Genomic DNA, 20,494 nt, shown 5'->3' with positions numbered 1-20,494 from the left:
TGTTACTTTTGACCCCGTCTGTTGGGATGAAAGTAACACATGTGGGTCAAAAGTAACAACAATACAAGCTGGATTTTTTATGTTACTCTTTATTTTATTAAATATCCTGGACTATGACCTTGTTAATATGTAATTGGAAATATATTTTGTCCTTTATCTTTGCAAAAAATTTACATTTTACTGTATTGATCTGTCCACCTAAAATACATTTTTGGTGAAAAGGATAAGGATGAAAGAGAAAGTGAGAAGATGGCTGGATGACAGGATTTAGTTTGAATAAGAAATGAATGTATGAAATCCAAATTTTAATATATACACATATACATATATATATATATATATATATATATATAAAATGTATGTCATAAAAACAGCCGCGATTCACAAACAACGCATCCACGACCGTTAATGTCTGCTTCGCGACATAACTCAATTGAACAGATTCATTTTAATGAATCATGAAAACAACTGAACCCACAAGACTAAATGAATCTGAATCGGTGTACAAGTATAACAAATCATTTACTCAGAACAACTCTGAAATGAGAATGTGAACGTAAGTGTGCTTACCCCAAGAGTGGTTAGTAAGATTTAGCCTTAATTATCCACAGTATTTTCAGGTTATTTCTATGACAATGGCCCAGTTTCACAGACAGGGCTTAGACCAAGCCAGGATTAGGCCTTAGTTCAATTAGGATATTTAAGTAGCTTTTATAAATGTACACTAGAAAAAAAAAAAAAAAAAAAAACATTACTGGTGTACATCTTAACAAAACAATATTTTAAGATATGTCAGTGCAAGTTGTTTTCAATTAAAACAGCTCAAACAGGCATTTTAGTCTAGGACTAGCTTAAGCCTTGTCTGTGAAACCAGGGGAATGTGTAGTAAATTAGGCCTACCTATAAAATAGGTTAGTTTAGACTGGAGTGAGGTGAAACCAGAACAAAGCTAGGTGCATTCAATTGTATATGGTAGAATATAAGATTATTAGTTACGTTAACTTTTTAATGCTACTTTTTAATACTGATTAATAATTATTAGAATTATATATAGCAAAATAATTTTCAGGTCTAACAAAGAAGCATCTTTGCTAGACCATTTTCTCTTACAAAGCTATGAAATCAGATTTTTTTTTTGCAAAGTTTTGCTACAGTAAGAGTGGTAAGTACTTTATTGTCAGTATTGGGCTCGCAGATCATGTGGGTAGGGTACTTTTTACTGTTCGTGTGGATGACCATGTCTGACAGCCACCAGCGAAGACCATTTTTGACCCAGGAAATACCCTGAGATATATATATATATATATATATATATATATATATATATATCACACACGTTCTTAATCTGGTTTAACAGTTCACTTTATCCCAGTGGGACATCCAGCTAGACTGGATTACTCACTACTAGATTGGACAACTACTCAATTAACAGGCCATCATGGCCCAAGGATTTGGGTAGATTTATAACAAAATGTACAAAACCCTTGAACCACCATGAGGTCGTCTATTTCTCAGAAAAAGCATTTTTAACAACACAGAATTCTCAGAATTGGAGAGTCAGTCTGACACAAAGCGCATTGGTTATTAGCTAAAACCTTTAAACCTCTCAGAGCTGTTTAATTACAGCAGGTATTTGATCAAAGGCCCTCAAAGTCAACGTGGGTAATTTAGCCTGCATCAATCTGAGAATATATGAACAAAATCTGCTGCAACCCCACAGCCTCACTCACTCACTCTCTATTTTTCTCTAAGTTGAGAATACAGATAATGAACTAGAGGCTAAAGGTTATCACAATAATTTGGTGCTAATTTGTTCAATTCAAGAGAACTCAATGGCCTTTAAAATGCTCTAGCCTGCTCAAAGGGATCTGACACATGTGGTCCTTTAGCCCTCATTGAACACCAGGGCAACAATGGCTAGAATGAAAACTAATTTATCAGCTTGATTTTTCTCATTGCAATAACGCTTGCCCTTCGCCTCTACATTTGACAAATTACCTTAGAGTTTTCCAGTAGTATCAAGGGAAGAAAATCATAGAGCATGAAAGCAATTGTGTCCAAAAACAGCTCAATAACAAAAGTGGAAATTAGAGATGCATTGGTCGACTGGCCATAAATCGGATCCAATTTTTTAGTTTTTTTGGGGAAATCTTTATTCTAGGCCTGTAAACAGGTGCTAGCACAGGCCAGAGATGGGACACAGTGAAGACAGATGCAAAGAAGAGAACACAGAAGCCAACAGAGCAAATACTGCACCAGCAAGCTCAATTTTTGCGATACTTCAAAATATAGGAAGAATATTGTAAATATTAAATTGGGGGTTGGGGGTTATGAATGTATCTCTGAAGGAAACTGACTGTATTCAGAAAAGTTTTGATGGCATTTTCTTTTCATCTTAGCTCTGTATAAAGTAGTGTTTATAAGCGCAGCGCTGCTTTGTGCACAGCGGTATCCAAAGAAACCGCTGCTGCTCTATAAGCACCACCTACTGTCAGAGAGTGAATTTGCATTTTCATTCAGTCCGTCTGCTGTTTGTTTTGTACAGGTGTCTTATGTAGAATAAATTGTATAAATCTAAAGTCAGACCATTCTTTTTTTGTTTTAAATCCTTAAAATTATACTATCTAATTCAAGTCAAAAATAACTACTACATGTTACATGTGTGTAGCATGTTTGTTGGATCCTGATTAAAATGTAGTGGTTGCCTTCTAATGTCAAATGGCTACAGATATTTTTTGTTTAAGGCCAGTTTGCCTGTTGTAGAGCAAATAAACAACAAATACATTTGCTTAAAAAAAAAAAAAAAAAAAAAAACAGAAACTGTTATCAGAATCGGGGGATTTGCTTGTAAAAACAAATGGAATTGGAATCAGCCATGAAAAATCATGACAGGTGCATCACTACTGGAAATAACACAACGTGTTGAGGACTGGTGGACATGCAAAGCAATCTGGCAATGTGAGTTTCTCGGGAGTCAGCCCGAATGAAATTAATGGAAAAAATTCTTTCATCCTCCTGCCCGTAACCCAGGACGACCAAAGCTCATCTGTATGTTGAAAGAGTGAAGCAAGCTAATTAGTGATTTCACCTCACGGGAGAAAAATGAGAGAGAATTCAGTAGTCCATCAGAACTGCCAAGGTCTTCACACTGACTCATTCAAAGGCTGAAGGATATTTGGAGTACTGAAGGGTTGTTATTGATACAGTACCAGGAATACAGATTCACACATTTATTCAGTTATTAAAGTAAAAAGTAATAAAACAACTGTACAGAGGGACTTGATTTTTTTTTTTGTTTTTTTTTAACATAACTTTTTTTATCATGTACATTAAATTATAGCATCTATTTTGCCAGTGCCCAAGTTTTGGGGTCTTAAAATATTGAATATAACATGAGCGTGAACAAGTGAAATTATGCAATTTTTTTGTCCATATTTGTTAATTTATTCAAAAATATATTAATAAGGCAATTCACACATACAATGAATACATCTGTTCTATGATGAATATATTGTCATAAATTATGTTTTGGAGGCATAAAGTCAAAATTCAAAAAGTCATTGTGTCATGGTGTCTAACTGTCCAGAATATCAATGAAAAAAAAAAAAAATAAAAAACCTCACAGTAAGACCAGGTAATATGTCTTAAAAAAAGTTAAAGGGATAGTTCACTCAAAAATGAAAATTCTGTCATTATTTACTCACCCTAAAATTGTTCCAAATCTGTATGAGTTTCTTTCTTCTGCTGAACACAAAAGAATGTTGGTAACCAAACAGTTGATGGGCCCCATTGATTTCCATAGTATTGGGAAAAAAAAAATACTCAATGGGGCCCATCGACTGTTTTGTTACCCACATTCTTCAAAATATCTTCTTTTGTGTTCAGCAGAAGAAAGAAATTAATACAGGTTTGTAACAACTTGAGGAATGAGTAAATGATGACAAAATTGTTAATTATTGGGTGAACTATCCCTGTAACAGACTCTAATTGTAAAATCATGTTGAATTTAAAATTGCCTAAATGTCCTGCAATTCTTCCATTTTTGTTTCCATAATTGACAGACAAGAAGAGAGAGAAAAATCTAACCCAGGGAACCCAAACAGGAAAATGAGGTTGTTTTATGTTCCGTGCAGGGTGAACTACTGTCAAACCAGAGCGGCACTGACAGAACGTATTCACGGATCAGAACCACAACAGAGCACGCTGTGTCACTATCACTGCAGAATCTCATCATTCCTGCGCTACTGCCAGCCAGTCACGGCCAAAACACAAGAGATCAGACACCTAAACTGAAGAAGATGCAGGTGTCTAATGGCACGTCAGCTTGGAGTGAGCTAGAAGCAGACTGGTCAAGCTGCCAGGGAGGACAGGAAGAGTCAGCAAGCCTGGCTGAGCACTGAAGGATGCTGGGATGGTTGAAGGGTGATTGTACATAGCAAGCAGATATTGCCTGTAGACAAGGAAATCAAGCTGAGAGAAAGAGAGAGAAAGAGAGCTTGTTGCTTACCCTTGTGGTTGATGGACCATATGCACTGCTTGCTCTGAACGTCCCACATCCTGACAGTCTCGTCATTGGAGCCAGACAAGAGGAGTGTGCCGTCCATGGACACAGACAGACATGTCACCAGATTTCTGTCCAGGAGGAAAAAGACTGTTATAATGAAGGCTAGGTGCAGATTTATACTGGTTTTATGTGCTCTACAAATCTGCCTAGATGCAGGATTCCAATCCAACACAGGCATACACACACGAAATGTACATATAAAACCATTCAATCAAAAGTTTAGTGTCCGTAAGATGTTTTTGAACAGAGACCCTTATGTTCACCAAGGCTGCATTTATTTGATCAAAAACAGATTAAAAACTGTAATATTGTAAAATACTTAAACAGCTTACTCCTCCAGTTTTCAGTGTCACATGATCCTTCAGAAATCATTTTAATATACTGATTTGGTACTCAATTATCATAAATTAATATTGGTACTCAACTATTAATAATGGTTATTATTATCAATATTGAAAACAGTCATGCTGCTTAAAATCTTTGTGGAAACGGTTGACTTTTTTTTTTTTTTTTCAGGAAACTTTACTGAATGGAAAGTTCAAACAAACAGCATTTATTTCAAATAGAAATCATTTGTAACATTATAAATGACTTTACTGTCACTTTCGATCAATTTAATGCATCCTTGCTGACTAAAAGTATTAATTACTGTTTTTAAAACCCCCAAAAAATGGTTTTCAACATTGCTAATAATAAGAAATGTTTCTTGAGCACCAAATTAGTACAATAGAATGATTTCTTTAGGATCATGTGATAATTATACAAAACTTTTGAACAGTAGTCTATATATCTTCTTATTTAAAAATAAATAAACCCACGAAATATAAAAAATATATATATAGTATAAAGTATATAGACTTAGTCAAAGCCACATTAAAGTGTTTATTCTCAAATAAATTAACATGTGTTTGTTAAAGATACAAAGTACAATGCCAAATGACACCCTTTCTGCCACCAGCAGCTGCCAATTCTGCAATTCTCGCTGTGCGTAACCTGAAAACCGCACAGCAAATGGAGGCTGTGATTATACCTCCTGCCTGCACCATCTTACAGGCAGAGCTTCACACAAAGGACAGAAAGAAGGAATTTAATCCAAAATGAGACGGCTCCAGAGTAGAAGCCAGAAACTTTCACCTTTCTTCCTTTCACTGACTGAACTTTATGCTACAGCACAAAAAACAAGACTTTTCCTGAAGTAATGGCTGAGGACAGACACATGGGTCACACCAAAGGACAGAAAACCTCACCCGTGTCCTTTGAACACCTGATTGCCGTCACTGTCCGACTGGAAGGTTTTATCCCGGCTTAAACTCTGCCAAGCAGGAAAGAAAGAGAGAAAAAAGAAGGGAAGAAGAAACATTTATGTTCAATGTGGAGAAAACAATCCATGTGCTAACATGGGTCAATAATAACGACAGCCTGCTGGCTTGGGGTCAGTAATAGAGTTACAGGTCTCGCTTCATTTTAAACTCGTTGATCATGTACATGTTTTCATGCCAACTGGGGTAGCTGAATAGAAAAAAACCTTAATGTTGAGCACTTGCTAAGAATTTGTTCCACCAGAGTCAATTAACTTACATTTCTCTGGTACATACACAATCACGCTCCATCCTGCAGCCTCCATTAGATAACAAGGGATTTAGCCCCGACTGTCTCCTGAATGGTCTGATCGATTAACTTAATGGCATTAATTAAGGAAGAGGCTGTAGGAGAAGTATGGTGGCCTGGACTAGACCATTGCTGACTCAAATCATTACATCACCTCTTTAAAGACTGGCAATAAGGAGCATCAATAATACATGACAGGAAGAGTTAAAGCCAAGAGGAGATCTCTGGCCATTCTGGAAGGAAACGCATGTCTTTCATATTCAGTTTTGCACATTAATACAGACAGACATCGCACTGGAACAGAAATAAAATCCATGTGATTAGGAGGAGGAAATAGTTTTGAGAGACTTTGTTATAATTCAAATAATAGAGCTGTTCAGTTTGTAGTTCTGAAACCCAGAAGAGAATTGGCAATTTCAAGCCATGAATTCCCTCTGGAATATCTAATAGGTTTTTAGAATAGCAGTTTTTGATTTATGATTAAAAGGAGGTCTGTGGTTAAAATTAATTGAAGAGACTTACACAATGTGTTCAACAAAGTCAATTAAAAAACATTATACCTTAAACGTTGTACTAAAACATATTTGAGACCACTGTGTGCAATAAAACATAATAATAAAAAATTACAAAAAACTACAATGGGGTTATGGTTAGGAACAAGGTTTAGGGTTATTTGTAATCAGGAGAATAATATAATGCTTGGTATTTTAATGTGACATGGTACAACAAGAATATCTATGACAAGAGCTCTTTTCAGTCACTGCATTTTTTCCTCCTGATTATTTTCTTTTTTCCCCTTTGTATTCTGCTATAACAGTATTAAAAAAGACAACATATACTGCGCATTTGTGTTCTGCACTCCTGATTTAATTTACGATACATCCCATGAATAAATCACTGGAATGCACAAAGAATCTCTCGTTTTTCTCCCCAAATCCTCATGTCTCTTTCCAGGTTGTGTTTACTGGAATGTTTCTAAAGCAGGTAAATACAATATTTATTGGCTGTCAAAATGACGGAAATCACTTTGAAATATTATCACTCAGTGTTCCAGTTAATGAACATTTTTGATTAAGGCAACTTATGTTACATAATACAGACATATCTTGCTACAGTGATATTTAATACATCTGTTAAACTTGCTGCAGAAAGAATCAAGCGTTTTGGTGTTATTCATGGTCTGTTGTAGTAATTTGTTAGTGCTTTTGCACATTTAATTTTCCTTTTAAAAGTAAAAATGTCTTGATTTAAGGGCGAGTAAAATAATGTCACCTCATTGTACCCCGTTTTTTTAAAATGCTTATTATTGCATACATAAAGCGAAGCTTTTGCTGATTGTTCACAGTTTAAAAGAAGTTATTCTCATAATTTGCCTTAAAGCGTCACTTGGGCATAGGAAAAAGGTTGTTAATTATTAGGTGAATAATTATTATTATTGACTATATGTAATGTGTAACAACAACAATAAAGTGTTATATGTACGGAAAAAAAAATATAGATATCATGGACATGAAATAATAAAATGTTCCCATGCCTAATTAATTCATAGTTTTAGTTAAATCATGGCCATGTTATACTGATTAACTAAATTTATGATTTAACTAAAACATAATATCCAGTTCCTTTTATATACACTACCTGGCCAAAAAAAAAAGCTGCTGTTAGGCAAATACTTAAGAGTCTATGGATGGATCATTATTAGTGATTATTATTTTTCTAGCATGTTATACAGTGGGCACGGAAAGTATTCAGACCGCCTTAAATTTTTCACTCTTTGTTATATTGCAGCCATTTGCTAAAATCATTTAAGTTCATTTTTTTTCCTCATTAATGTACACACAGCACCCCATATTGACAGAAAAACATGGAATTGTTGACATTTTTGCAGATTTATTAAAAAAACAAAAACTGAAATATCACATGGTGCTAAGTATTCAGACCCTTTGCTGTGACACTCATATATTTAACTCAGGTGCTGTCCATTTCTTCTGATCATCCTTGAGATGGTTCTACACCTTCATTTGAGTTTAGCTGTGTTTGATTATACTTATTGGACTTGATTAGGAAAGCCACACACCTGTCTATATAAGACCTTACAGCTCACAGTGCATGTCAGAGCAAATGAGAATCATGAGGTCAAAGGAACTGCCTGAAGAGCTCAGAGACAGAATTGTGGCAAGGCACAGATCTGGCCAAGGTTACAAAAAAAATTCTGCTGCACTTAAGGTTCCTAAGAGCACAGTGGCCTCCATAATCCTTAAATGGAAGATGTTTGGGATGACCACAACCCTTCCTAGAGCTGGCCGTCTGGCCAAACTGAGCTATCGGGGAGAAGAGCCTTGGTGAGAGAGGTAAAGAAGAACCCAAAGATCACTGTGGCTGAGCTCCAGAGATGCAGTTGGGAGATGGGAGAAAGTTGTAGAAAGTCAACCATCACTGCAGCCCTCCACCAGTCGGGGCTTTATGGCAAAGTGGCCCAATGGAAGCCTCTCCTCAGTGCAAGAAACATGAAAGCCCGCATGGAGTTTGGCTAAAAAAAACACCTGAAGGACTCCAAGATGGTGAGAAATAAGATTCTCTGGTCTGATGAGACCAAGATAGAACTTTTTGGCATTAATTCTAAGCGGTATGTGTGAGAAAACCAGGCACTGCTCATCACCTGTCCAATACAGTCCCAACAGTGAAGCATGGTGGTGGCAGCATCATGCTGTGGGGGTGTTTTTCAGCTGCAGGGACAGGACGACTGGTTGCAATCGAGGGAAAGATGAATGCGGCCAACTAGGGATATCCTGGATGAAAACCTTCTCCAGAGTGCTCAGGACCTCAGACTGGGCCGAAGGTTTACCTTCCAACAAGACAATGACCCTAAGCACACAGCTAAAATAACGAAGGAGTGGCTTCACAACAACTCCGTGACTGTTCTTGAATGGCCCAGCCAGAGCCCTGACTTAAACCCAATTGAGCATCTCTGGAGAGACCTAAAAATGGCTGTCCACCAACGTTTACCATCCAACCTGACAGAACTGGAGAGGATCTGCAAGGAGGAATGGCAGAGGATCCCCAAATCCAGGTGTGGAAAAACTTGTTGCATCTTTCCCAAAAAGACTCATGGCTGTATTAGATCAAAAGGTTGCTTCTACTAAATACTGAGCAAAGGGTCCAGGTGATATTAGGACCATGTGATATTTCAGTTTTTCTTTTTTAATAAATCTGCAGAAATGTCAACAATTCTGTGTTTTTCTGTCAATATGGGGTGTTGTGTGTACATTAATGAGGGAAAAAAATGAACTTAAATGATTTTAGCAAATGGCTGCAATATAATAAAGAGTGAAAAATGTAAGGGGGTCTGAATACTTTCCGTACCCACTGTATGTTTGGCAACGGTTCTTTTAACCCTAAAAGATGGAGTGTGTAGCTTTTCATTTCTTAAACAACCATGTATTGTATTTTGCAAGAATTGTTGGGAGGGAGCATGAAGAATCATTTTCACACATGAATTGGCACTGACCTTAACCTCAGTGTAAGTTTTTGGGATGTGCTGGAGGAGACTTTACAGAGTACTCACCTCTTGCATTGTCAATACAAGATCTTGACCAAAAAATTATGCACCTCTCGATGGAAATAAATGTTGTGATGTTATTTCCATCAAGAGGTGCATCAATTTTTGCTCAAGATCTTGTATTGACAATGCAAGAGGTGAGCACTCTGTAAAGTCTATACCAGCACATCCCAAAAACTTTCAATGAAATTAAAGTGTAGGACGCAGAAGTGTCCAGTTCATGTGTGAAAATGATTCTTCATGCTCTCTTCTTTCACAATTTTAACCCTGGTGAATCTTGACATTGTCATCCTGGAATATGGCCATGATGTGTCTTCATACATGTTTTTTTTTTAAATGAAAAGCTACACACTCCATCTTTAAGGGTTATAAGAACCATTGCCAAACATATAACATGCTAGAAACATAATAATCACTGTAATAATGATCCATTCATATATTCTTTTTCTTTTCTTTTTTTTTTTTTTTGGGCCGGGCAGTGTATATGACACTTCTGCTTTTTCTCCAGTTCAAATTAATTTTATTCAAATTTTTTAATTTGGTGTTCCACAGAAGAAAGAAAGCCATTTGAGTTTGCAACAACATAGGGGGGAGTAAATGATGATAGGATTTTCATTTTGAAATGTTCCTTTAATCTAACATTGATGGGGAAAATAAACTCTAAAAGCAAGTATAGCCACTACAATCAAGCGTTTTTATACAGCAGGGCTGTTCAGAGCATGAGTTTAAGTTAAACAGATGTCTTTCTGATGCAGAAAGCTTTGACAGGATTAGATTTTAAAAACCTTGAGCAGTAACACTTTCTCTCTCTGTATTTTTCTCTTCGCATCTCTTTATTTTCCCTCTGTGTCTTTCGTCTTCAAGCAGGTAGGGAATTCTACGCTTTCTTGTCAGAAAGCCTTTTTCTATCTAAATATGACAAATTCAACCCTTGTTCAACACTAAAAGACAATCTGAGGAACAAGGGGAAAGAAAACTGAGCTGAGTAAGCACTTTCAACCCTTGTGGTGGGGTGAAGAGGTCAATAAAACTGCTGGACTGAGAAGAGAAGGTTAACAGAAATGTATAAGGTCACAACTGCATAATAAATAATCATTTTTGACATGAAATCTAATACACCATAAAACCATAAGGCACATCTTCTAGCCCTGATGGGAGAATTTTTAGTTTTCAAAAATTTTACTTTGTTCAAAGGAAAACATCTAACCCAATCAGAACGAGAAGATTGAGGCTGGTATTTTGGAATGAAGTCAGACTTCCAAGACTCCTAACACTTTCTTATATCCCACCAATTAATCGCACTATGAAATCAACTTTAAGACAGTAGACCAAAATTATTAAGAATGTAAAAAACCAGCGTTAGAAGTCAAAGAGATGAGTCTATCAATAAATAGCCTTTGAAAATCTTGAAAGGTTTTAGAGACATGAAAAAATAAATAAATCAGGAAACCCTGTAGACTTCTAAGGCTGGCTGGGACTCCAGATGCGAGGAACAAAATGAAAAACCGAGAGGCTGAAAAAGCATGTCATTACCAGCTCATTAATGCCTTGATTAAAGTTCAAGAATGATGACGAATGTATCTGGACAGATTGGGAATGAATCGCACACAGTTTCACCTCAGTTTAAAGATGTTTAGAAACACATGCAGAAACACATGCTTTCTCTCACACATACATCGGCTTAAGACATGCATATAGAGCAAAAAAACAAACAAAAAAACAAATACTGCCTCAAGAAGAAACATGCTTATTCATAAACATTCTGCTTCAAGCATCTCCTTTTAGATTTGTGGCTTTTCAATATGAGCTCAGGAATACTTTAATTATCATATGGCGAACGCTATAAAATAAATCTTTTCAGTGAAAAGAAAAAAATCATTTTCATCAAGTGCTGACTAGGAAAGGATGGGATCACATTGCCAAGTGTTGGTTCCTCCGAATATTTCTTTCTTCCTTCTACTCTTATCATCTAAGGGAGTTTTTCAACTATTGATTTTCACAAGGTAAAAATCAAAGGATGAACAATATATTATATTGGTACCATATTGGTTCTTGGCTAGTATTTTTTTTTTTTTTTTTTTTTTTTTTTTTGTCAGTATCGGCCGATATGGGATATTAATTGTGCATGCTCATTTCTGTTAAATGTAGTTTACAGCATTCTAAAAAAAAATATATACATTTTTCATTTAGTATATTATACTGTTGTGATACCTAAATTCAGCATTTAATGAGCATTTAATTCAGCATTTAATTAAAATTATTTTTTTCAAATTTTTTTTATTTTTTAGACAAAATCAATTTAAATGTCAGCTATTTATCAGCTATTGGCCATAATAAAGAAAATAATGGCTTACTGATATTGGCCAGTACTGGAATTTTAATATTGACAGATCCCCACAAACAATTAATGAGAAGCCACAGTTTATATATGATGTATATGTGTATATATAGAGAGCTGCAGCAAAGGAGACTTTATTAGTAAATTAAAATATACATTTCTGTACGTTTCTTCACACAAAACTATCATATGACTTCATAAGATTTATAATATAGTGCACAAGTCATATGGACAACTTTTATGGTGCTTTTTGTCACTTTTGATGTTTGACAGCCCCTGGTCACCACCATTCACTTACATTACATGGAAAACAGCTGCATGAACATTCTGCTAAACTCCATTTATGTTCCACAGAAGAAAGTCATACAGGTTGGAACAACATGATGGTGAGAAAATGACATCAATTTTTTGAACTATCCCTTTCAAAAACAGTAATTCCTACAAACCACATAATTCTCAATACCAATGTTCTCTGTAAGCAGATTTTTCTGCTGGTTGAGCTCATCCAGGTCCTCATATCCTCTCAAAGCCAAAAGCACCTGCTGGGAATAACCTACTTCCAACAATCCAACAAAAACTACATGGGCTTTAAGTGAAACTGACAATGGCCATGACACCTGCATACGTTTCATCTGAAATTCCCTTTAAAATGAGTCCTCTGGTGTAAAGGTGAAGTGAGGTGAGAATGTGAGGAAATACATTCGTTTCACATCCATTTTTACCTTCCAGCACCGAGTGCTTTCTCTAAGATGCCCTGACCTGGACCAAAACGGACAGCTCAACAGAAAAATAAATAACACTTAAAAATCACTCACTTTAGTTCCCAGCAATGCTGAGGAGACATTTGAAGGATCAGGACAGAGGATCACAAATATCAGCATATAAATGTTTCACACCAGAAATCAAATTGACTAAGTTTACTCTGAGGACTACGTAAAAGAAAAGAAATGGAGATTTGATGGAAAATGACTCAACACTATTTATATCTAATCGCTGCCAAGCAGGAGTCCAGTTAAAATAACTGTAATCTTCTCCATCTAATGCAGTGAAGATAAGACAGGGTGCATTATTGCTTATGAAACCACAACAGGCTGCTCGTCCATGTGCTATGGGCCAATTAAATGTCTCATAAACAACTTCACAACGGTGTCAAAAACTCTATTACAAAGGTCTCATTGGACATGCATTCAGAATAAATGACAAAGATCAGGAAATGCTGGCGTTCAAAGTGCTTACCGTGCTGCAGAGAGACACCTGAAAAATATTGCCGTCACTGCCTCCACAGAAAAGGAAATACTCGCAGGGGTCAAAGGTCACCGACATGATGCCAACGTCGAAGAGGACGGACAGGAGCATCTCCCCAGAGGAAATTTCCCAAACCTATGACATGAGGAGAGAGAAAGACATGAGGTCAATAAAAATAAGGATGTCCAAGATTAAAACGACAATCTTTTTTGAAACACGAGGCAATTTCGAAGAATTTTTTTTATGTTCCTTTTAGACTTCTTAAAATACACCTTGATTACGTTAGTGTATAAATCATAGTCATATATATACCTGTATACATTTTTTAATTTTAAAAAATTTTATGGTAAAAAGACTTTTTACAAATAACATTAATTTTTTTAATCCTAAATATTGCTTTTTATATGAAGTTTACTATAAAAATGTCATAATTTATGATATGATACTGGTCATTCTTTTCCATTGTGAGGCTTTCAAGCTTCAAAAAGGGTTCAAAAGAACCATAAAAGTTTCATATGAAAAGAGGCCTTTATTCAACTCTATTGAATAACTCTAAGTCACACAACATGAGATGAGGGATATTTCCCTGAAAGCCAATGCTAGGGATACACTTTGCGAACTGTACAGCTCTATCAGTGAGCAACAAACCAACACCGTGACTGCTTTTCACTGTATCTGGTAACTTCAACCATGCAAACGTCAACACTGTTTTGCTAAAGTTCTACCAACATGTTAACACCACATTGGCCCTGGTTTTACACAACTGGAAAAACTGTATACAGGGTTGTCGCATGCCACATATCTCAAATCACATATCTGTTATGCTAATTAAAGCATAGAGACCATTTTTGAAATTTGCCAAACCGGTTCAAAAACAGATCACAGTATGGCCAGAGTATGCTACCTCAATGCCCCAGGACTGCTTTCAGGACACAGACTGAAACATTCAAAAAGGGAATAACCAACAACAGTCACACAAACCTGCAAGGATACACTGAAACAGTCATTGCCTACATTAAGAAGTGCACTAATGATGTGACAGTCACCAAGACTAACAACCGCACGTGCCAACCAGAAGTCATGGCTGACAGCAGAGGTCTGTGGGATGCTGAAGACCTGAGATTTATTTTGTATTTTTGTATTGAGACCAGGGGATAAAGCATCCCTCAGAGACAATCTGCCCCATGGTATCAACAAGGCGAAACAGTTGTATGCAAAAAAATAAAAAATAAAAATTAAATTAATTAATCATTCAGACCATTACTGACTACAAGCCCCTGCCACACGCCTGTGATGATGAAACATCCCTCACAGATGCACTCAACCATTTCTATGCACGGTTTGAAATGCAGAATTACATACTTGCACGGAAAAGACCATCACTTCCCAATGAACAGGTGATCTGTCTGTCTTCATTCGATGTAAGGAAGACCCTATCTAGGATTAACCCATGCAAAGCTGGGAGTCCTGACAACATACCTGGACATGTACTAAGAGACTGTGCCGAACAGCTGACAGATGTTCTTACAGACATCTTCAACACCTCACTGAGCCAGGCTGTCATCCTCACATGTCTCATCACCACCACCAGTACCAAAGAAGTCATCCATGACTACTTTCCCATAGCACTGAACCGGATCATGAAGTACTTTGAGAGGTTAGTCATGCATCACAGTCTCCCTAACAAACTCTACCTGCTCCAGGTTGCTTACTGTCCAAACCATTCTACGGACAATGTAATATCCTCCTTACTCCACAACAGATTATCAATAACCACCCCTCAGCATCACTAAATCCCTGGAGGTGCACACCTTGACCACCTCTGTTGACAACCTAGTACACACTACATCATTCTCCAAGCAGTGCCTTCACTTGCTCCACAGGCTGAAAAGAGCAAGTCTCCCTCAATCCATCCTCACCACACTCTAAAGCGGAAACCCTTGAGAGACTGTTGACCAGCTGGTATGAAGACTACAGTGCCACAATACTCTACAGTGGACAGTGCATATTATAGTGCAAAGATCTTTGGTATACCAGTACTCTCTCTGTGTATATGCACTGGACACTTTAAAAACCTCAATGCCATCCAGACTCACATGGAAAACACATACGTTTACATGCACATACTGTACATCACAATTGTTTGAAGCACTTATGTCACTTCTGCTTGTATTTTTTATAATGTGAATCTGTCTGTCATTTAAGTTTACTAAGTATGTATGCTAATGTCCCTATGTCCTTTTGCACTGTTTCTGTTTGCACTAAATTTTTCTTTTGTAGAGTCTGCACTACGTGTTGTTAGAAAATATATGTATATGCTTATATGTTTAGTTAGATTACCTCTTTTTTATATAGGTTGTGTGTATTTATACATGTAACAGTGTTCCTGTGAGGCACGACATTTCCTTCCTTTGTCTGTCTCTGTCTCTAAAGTAAGTAGAACGTGGACCATAAGACTTCTACGCAACCTTCTGAAGTCTTAAGTTTTATGGTAGAAATGGTCCACAAATTTAAGAATGCAATTAAAATCTTGACCTTTGTGAGAGTTCATGAGAGAAATTGCGATATCTGATTTGTGAACGAAATGTTCTTTTGCATCAGATCTTCCAATGTGATTCAGATGGATAAAAAAAACTTAAATCATTACATTTTTGATGTTTGCATTGATCAATCTAGAAACGAATCATGAGAGAGGCAGACAGAGAAAAGAATAAAGAGACACAGATAAGAGTGAATACAAAAGACAAAGACTTAACCATCACTCTGTGAATGTCAGGATTGTGCTTCCCTCAGGATGATATAATCCACAAAAGATCTCCATCTCTCCAACATCTACACCTTTCTGTTCCAACTTCCAGCGTAAATGGCAACACTTTTGCCAAAAAGTCTGATGGTCTCTTATTGGTTCAGGGGTAATGCAGTGTTATCGTCTCAGAGAAAGTGCTGAAGTGGACATTAGACAGCTCAGAACTGGAAAGCTCAAGTTCTCTGCAGTGAGTTTGCTGAGCCAACAACACAAACTTTTAGTCCAAGTGAAAGGTCTATTCTTGCAGAGCTAGAGAACAACCATTATTCACTAATTTACAACTACTTTTTAAAGGATCTTCAATCAATGGAAATATAAAATGTAAGTGGAAGTTTTCTACTTAGTGAGCAAAAACATACTGTGTGTGAGCTTGTGCAATGAGAATTTAACAGAGGAGCTCCGACACCCTTTCCTGCACTAGTCCAGCTTGATTGATGTCCCATCATAAAGAAGACAAACTGACCATAAAATAATTTTGGCTGAAAAGGACCAATGCCCATGACCCTGTCATAAAATGTCAAGAGCGAAAGGAAACTGCCCATTATCGGATAGTCACCTTTACTGACTGAGAAAAGAGATGCGGAACAGTATAATTATAAATCTATAATTACAATAATTGTAATAATTCTAAAAAAAAAAAACTTTTTAAATTTAATATTACAGTTAAAATAATTGTATTATATTAATTATATTTTTTTTTATAATTTTATAACTGACAATTAAATTAAAAAGATATATATATATATATATATATATATATATAAAACTAAACCTAAAAACAGAAAAAAAAAAAAAAAACTTTAGAAAGCCATTTATAAATATAGAAAAAAAATCTACTACAAATGACAACAGCAAAACTAATATATAATATAATAATGAAAATAGTGAAATAATAATGAAATAATAAAAAAATGAAAAGTTGATTAAAATTTTTCAAAACACCAAGTAGAATGACTACTATTAACCTGCCTACTGGTATGGTTATGTTCCAATGTTGAAATGACTGCTATTAATCTTCCTACTGGTATGGTTATCGTCCAATGTTGATTTTCTAAATGGTCAAATATCAGCCAATTAATATGCCCAGTCAGTATATCAGTCTATGACTTGCACCAGAGATAATTCAAATTTTGAAAACTGAATGAGCCTTTATGAGAAACCATAGGCATAAAAGATTACTTCTAAACTTGTAGAGCAAAGGTCATGTAATGTTCAACAAAATTAACTGCCCATAATAAATCAGGCTGTCCAATGCTCTGGTCAAAGGTCATGCGGTGCATCTGGGTGGGCAGTTACTGCCTGAACTCTGTTCTAGTTTGTCAAACCATGCAGACGTCAGACATTTTTAACCACATCATTAAACACCCAAAAGTGATCGGTCTGCAGTTTGACACAGAGACACCTCTCCATCCCTCTTGTGCTAACAAGCCCAGCTCTTTGTGCGACATGACCTCCCAGAATCCCCACACGGCAATGACAGACAGAATAATTCATCTAAGATGACTGACAGGCTGTAATCCACTGTAGATCATGCTATTGAGCTCAGATGACTAATGAACAACAGTGGGACAGATTAAACATCAAAATGATCAACATGACTGATGGCAATCTGATGGCGACCACTTTGTCTAAAGGGGACAGAACACAAATGGGAGGGAGTGACTGGAACCAACAAATATCATGATTACAGTTCAGAAATAAAAAGCAGCATTATAGTACACTCCTGGGCAAAAAAAGGGCCAAGCCCAAAATGTCTAAACAGTAAGCTTTTTATTGTCTTAAAGGATTAGTTCACTTTAAAATTAAAAGCTTTACTCACCCTCAAGCCATCCTAGGTCTATATGACTTTCTTCTTTCTGATGAACACAATCAGAGTTATATTAATAAATATCCTGAGACGTCCAAGCTTTATATTGGCAGTGAATGGGACCAATAGAGTATGTAGAGCAGGGTTCCTTAAAAGGTAGCCCGCGGGCCGGAGAGAAAAAATGTTTGGCCCGTGCTCGAAGAGTGTTGTCAAGGTAAAGTCAGCATAAGAACATCGCTGGTGCGTGGAGCAAAACGACCATTCTCAGATCATTCCTATGAAAGTTGAGCTTCACGCTCGTGTATGAACGTGAAGCTCAACTTGCACAAGAATGAACTGAAAATGCTCGCTCTGCTCTACTCTCTCCACGCCAGTGGATATGCATCGCTCTCATAAGTGACGTCTGTGCGTCTCCACTCTTGAAAAGCACCACTTTCCACTGAAATGGGTTCAATTAAAAAGTGCCCATACTTAAAGGCACTCCCATAAAGAAACAAAAAGCCCACTTACTAGTTGAAACATTAAAAGAAATGTCCTTTAAATTCTGTCATGACTGCATTTTCAGTGCTATTTCCTAAACTTTTCATATAGCTTATTCATTTCACATACCTTTAGGCAGCATTTATTTCTATATAAAATGCAATATATTGCACTGACTCACTCAATCCACTATCCATTATAATGAAGATGAAGTCCATTCAAGGCCAGCAGATCTGTAGCTTGAAGAGCTGACTGAAATCAGTTTCTGACCTCATATAAACCTATATAAAATTCATAAACGGACTCAGTTGAAACGGCGAAGGAAGCCAGGGCAGGACTCAGACATTTGACTTGAAAGCAAAACGATTTTGACATTGAACCTGATCAACAAACTTCACCCCATCTCTTTCTTACAGCAGACAGAAATGTAGGCTAGTGATTTCTGGTTGTTGTACAAACAAGAACTGCAGAAAGAGACAGAGAAATTATAGTTGTTATAGCTTTGAAAAATCCACTAGTTAATTTTCTAATAGCTCCATTTTCTAAGTAAATTTAATTGAAAATAAAAGGGGTATTTTTAATTTTACCTTTGTCTTGAAAAATAGCATTAGGCCAACTACTTTCAGTTTTTATTTTATATATAATTATTTTATATTAACCATAAAAACATTTGACGGACATATAGGCATATGTATATAGTGTAAGCAGTTTCATACAACACCTAAGCCAATAATGAAAGCCAAGTTGGTGCAAGACCACTTCAAGTACAAATGAAACTATCCCAAAATCAAATGAAGGACTACTGGATTTGAACACTTTCCAGGGAGATTTTGGCTGCATTTCAATCTAATTTAAAAGGGATCTTCAGAGCTCTTTGGTTCAGTTAACAGAAAGGTTTCCATGTCATCCAGTTAAGTGCTGGATGGGGAAGCATACAGACAGGATTATGTGCAGATATGATAAAGTTCAAGTTTGGAGTCCTCTCAGCACCTTGCAGCCTTGTGTTGTATTTGCAATGCTCATCAACTCTCAGAGGCCTGGTGTGGATTCACCCAGATCATCTCACACACTTATGCACTGATTCAACACTGAACTGATTTCAGCTGAATGGTCAGACTCCTTGGTCAGACTCCTTGTGCATACAGAAATCTTGCTGGATTATTACAATTGAAGGAAAAGTAATGATTGGAAACATAAACTGACATTTCCTACTGACACACTACAGCAAAAGATACAAATAACTGGCTTAAAGGTGCCCTAGATTGTTTTTTTACAAGATGTAATATAAGTCCTAGGTGTCCCTGAATGTGTCTGTGAAGTTTCAGCTCAAAATACCCCATAGATTATTTTTAATTAATTTTTTTAACTGCCTATTTTGGGGCATCATTAACTATGCACAGATTTTTTCAGCACGGCCCCTTTAAGAGATGCGCTCCCTCTGCCCCACGAGCTCTCGACTATATATACATCGCATAAACCTAGTTCACACAGCTAATATAACCCTCAAATGGATCTTTACAAGATGTTCGTCATGCATGCTGTATGCATGCTTCGAATTATGTGAGTAAAGTATTTATTTAGATGGTTACGTTTGATTCTGTGTGAGTTTGAGGCTATGCTCTGTGGCTAAAGCTAACATTACACACTGTTGGAGAGATTTATAAAGAATGAAGTTGTGTTTATGCATTATACAGACTGCACGTGTTTAAAAATGAAAATAGCAACGACTCTCGTCTCCGTGAATACAGTAAGAAACGATGGTAACTTTAACCACATTTAACAGTATATTAGCAACATGCTAATGAAACATTTAGAAAGACAATTTACAAATATCACTAAAAATATCATGATATCATGGATCATGTCAGTTATTATTGCTCCATCTGCCATTTTTCGCTGTTGTTCTTGCTTGCTTACCTTGTCTGTGCACAGATCCAGCCGTTAATACTGCCTTTCCTTGTCTAATGCGTCGAATGGGCTGGCATTATGCAAATATTGGGGTCATACATATTAATGATCCCGACTGTTACGTAACAGTCGGTGTTATGTTGAGATCCGAGTGTTTTCCGGAAGTCTTTTAAACAAAT

At 36.5% G+C, this 20,494-nt stretch overlaps 2 protein-coding genes across 2 annotated transcripts in view; both read right to left on the bottom strand.

Moving 5' to 3' along the window:
* The window catches only part of magi1b (membrane associated guanylate kinase, WW and PDZ domain containing 1b), a 1,153,738-nt gene that overhangs the window by 641,088 nt on the left and 492,156 nt on the right, over window positions 1–20,494 (bottom strand).
* The window catches only part of wdr18 (WD repeat domain 18), a 97,326-nt gene that overhangs the window by 35,291 nt on the left and 41,541 nt on the right, over window positions 1–20,494 (bottom strand). Inside the window, exons 5-7 of the mRNA XM_048172276.1 lie at window positions 13,306–13,449; window positions 5,812–5,876; window positions 4,508–4,632 (exon numbers count right to left, since the gene is read on the bottom strand). Of these exons, the coding sequence (XP_048028233.1) occupies window positions 4,508–4,632; window positions 5,812–5,876; window positions 13,306–13,449 (334 nt within the window). The remainder of the gene's footprint in view (window positions 1–4,507; window positions 4,633–5,811; window positions 5,877–13,305; window positions 13,450–20,494) is intronic.

Source organism: Megalobrama amblycephala, linkage group LG21 (assembly GCF_018812025.1).
Source record: "Megalobrama amblycephala isolate DHTTF-2021 linkage group LG21, ASM1881202v1, whole genome shotgun sequence".
Classification (NCBI taxonomy): domain Eukaryota; kingdom Metazoa; phylum Chordata; class Actinopteri; order Cypriniformes; family Xenocyprididae; genus Megalobrama; species Megalobrama amblycephala.
Note: the sequence above shows the minus strand (reverse complement) of the source record. Positions and strands in the feature narration are given on the sequence as shown.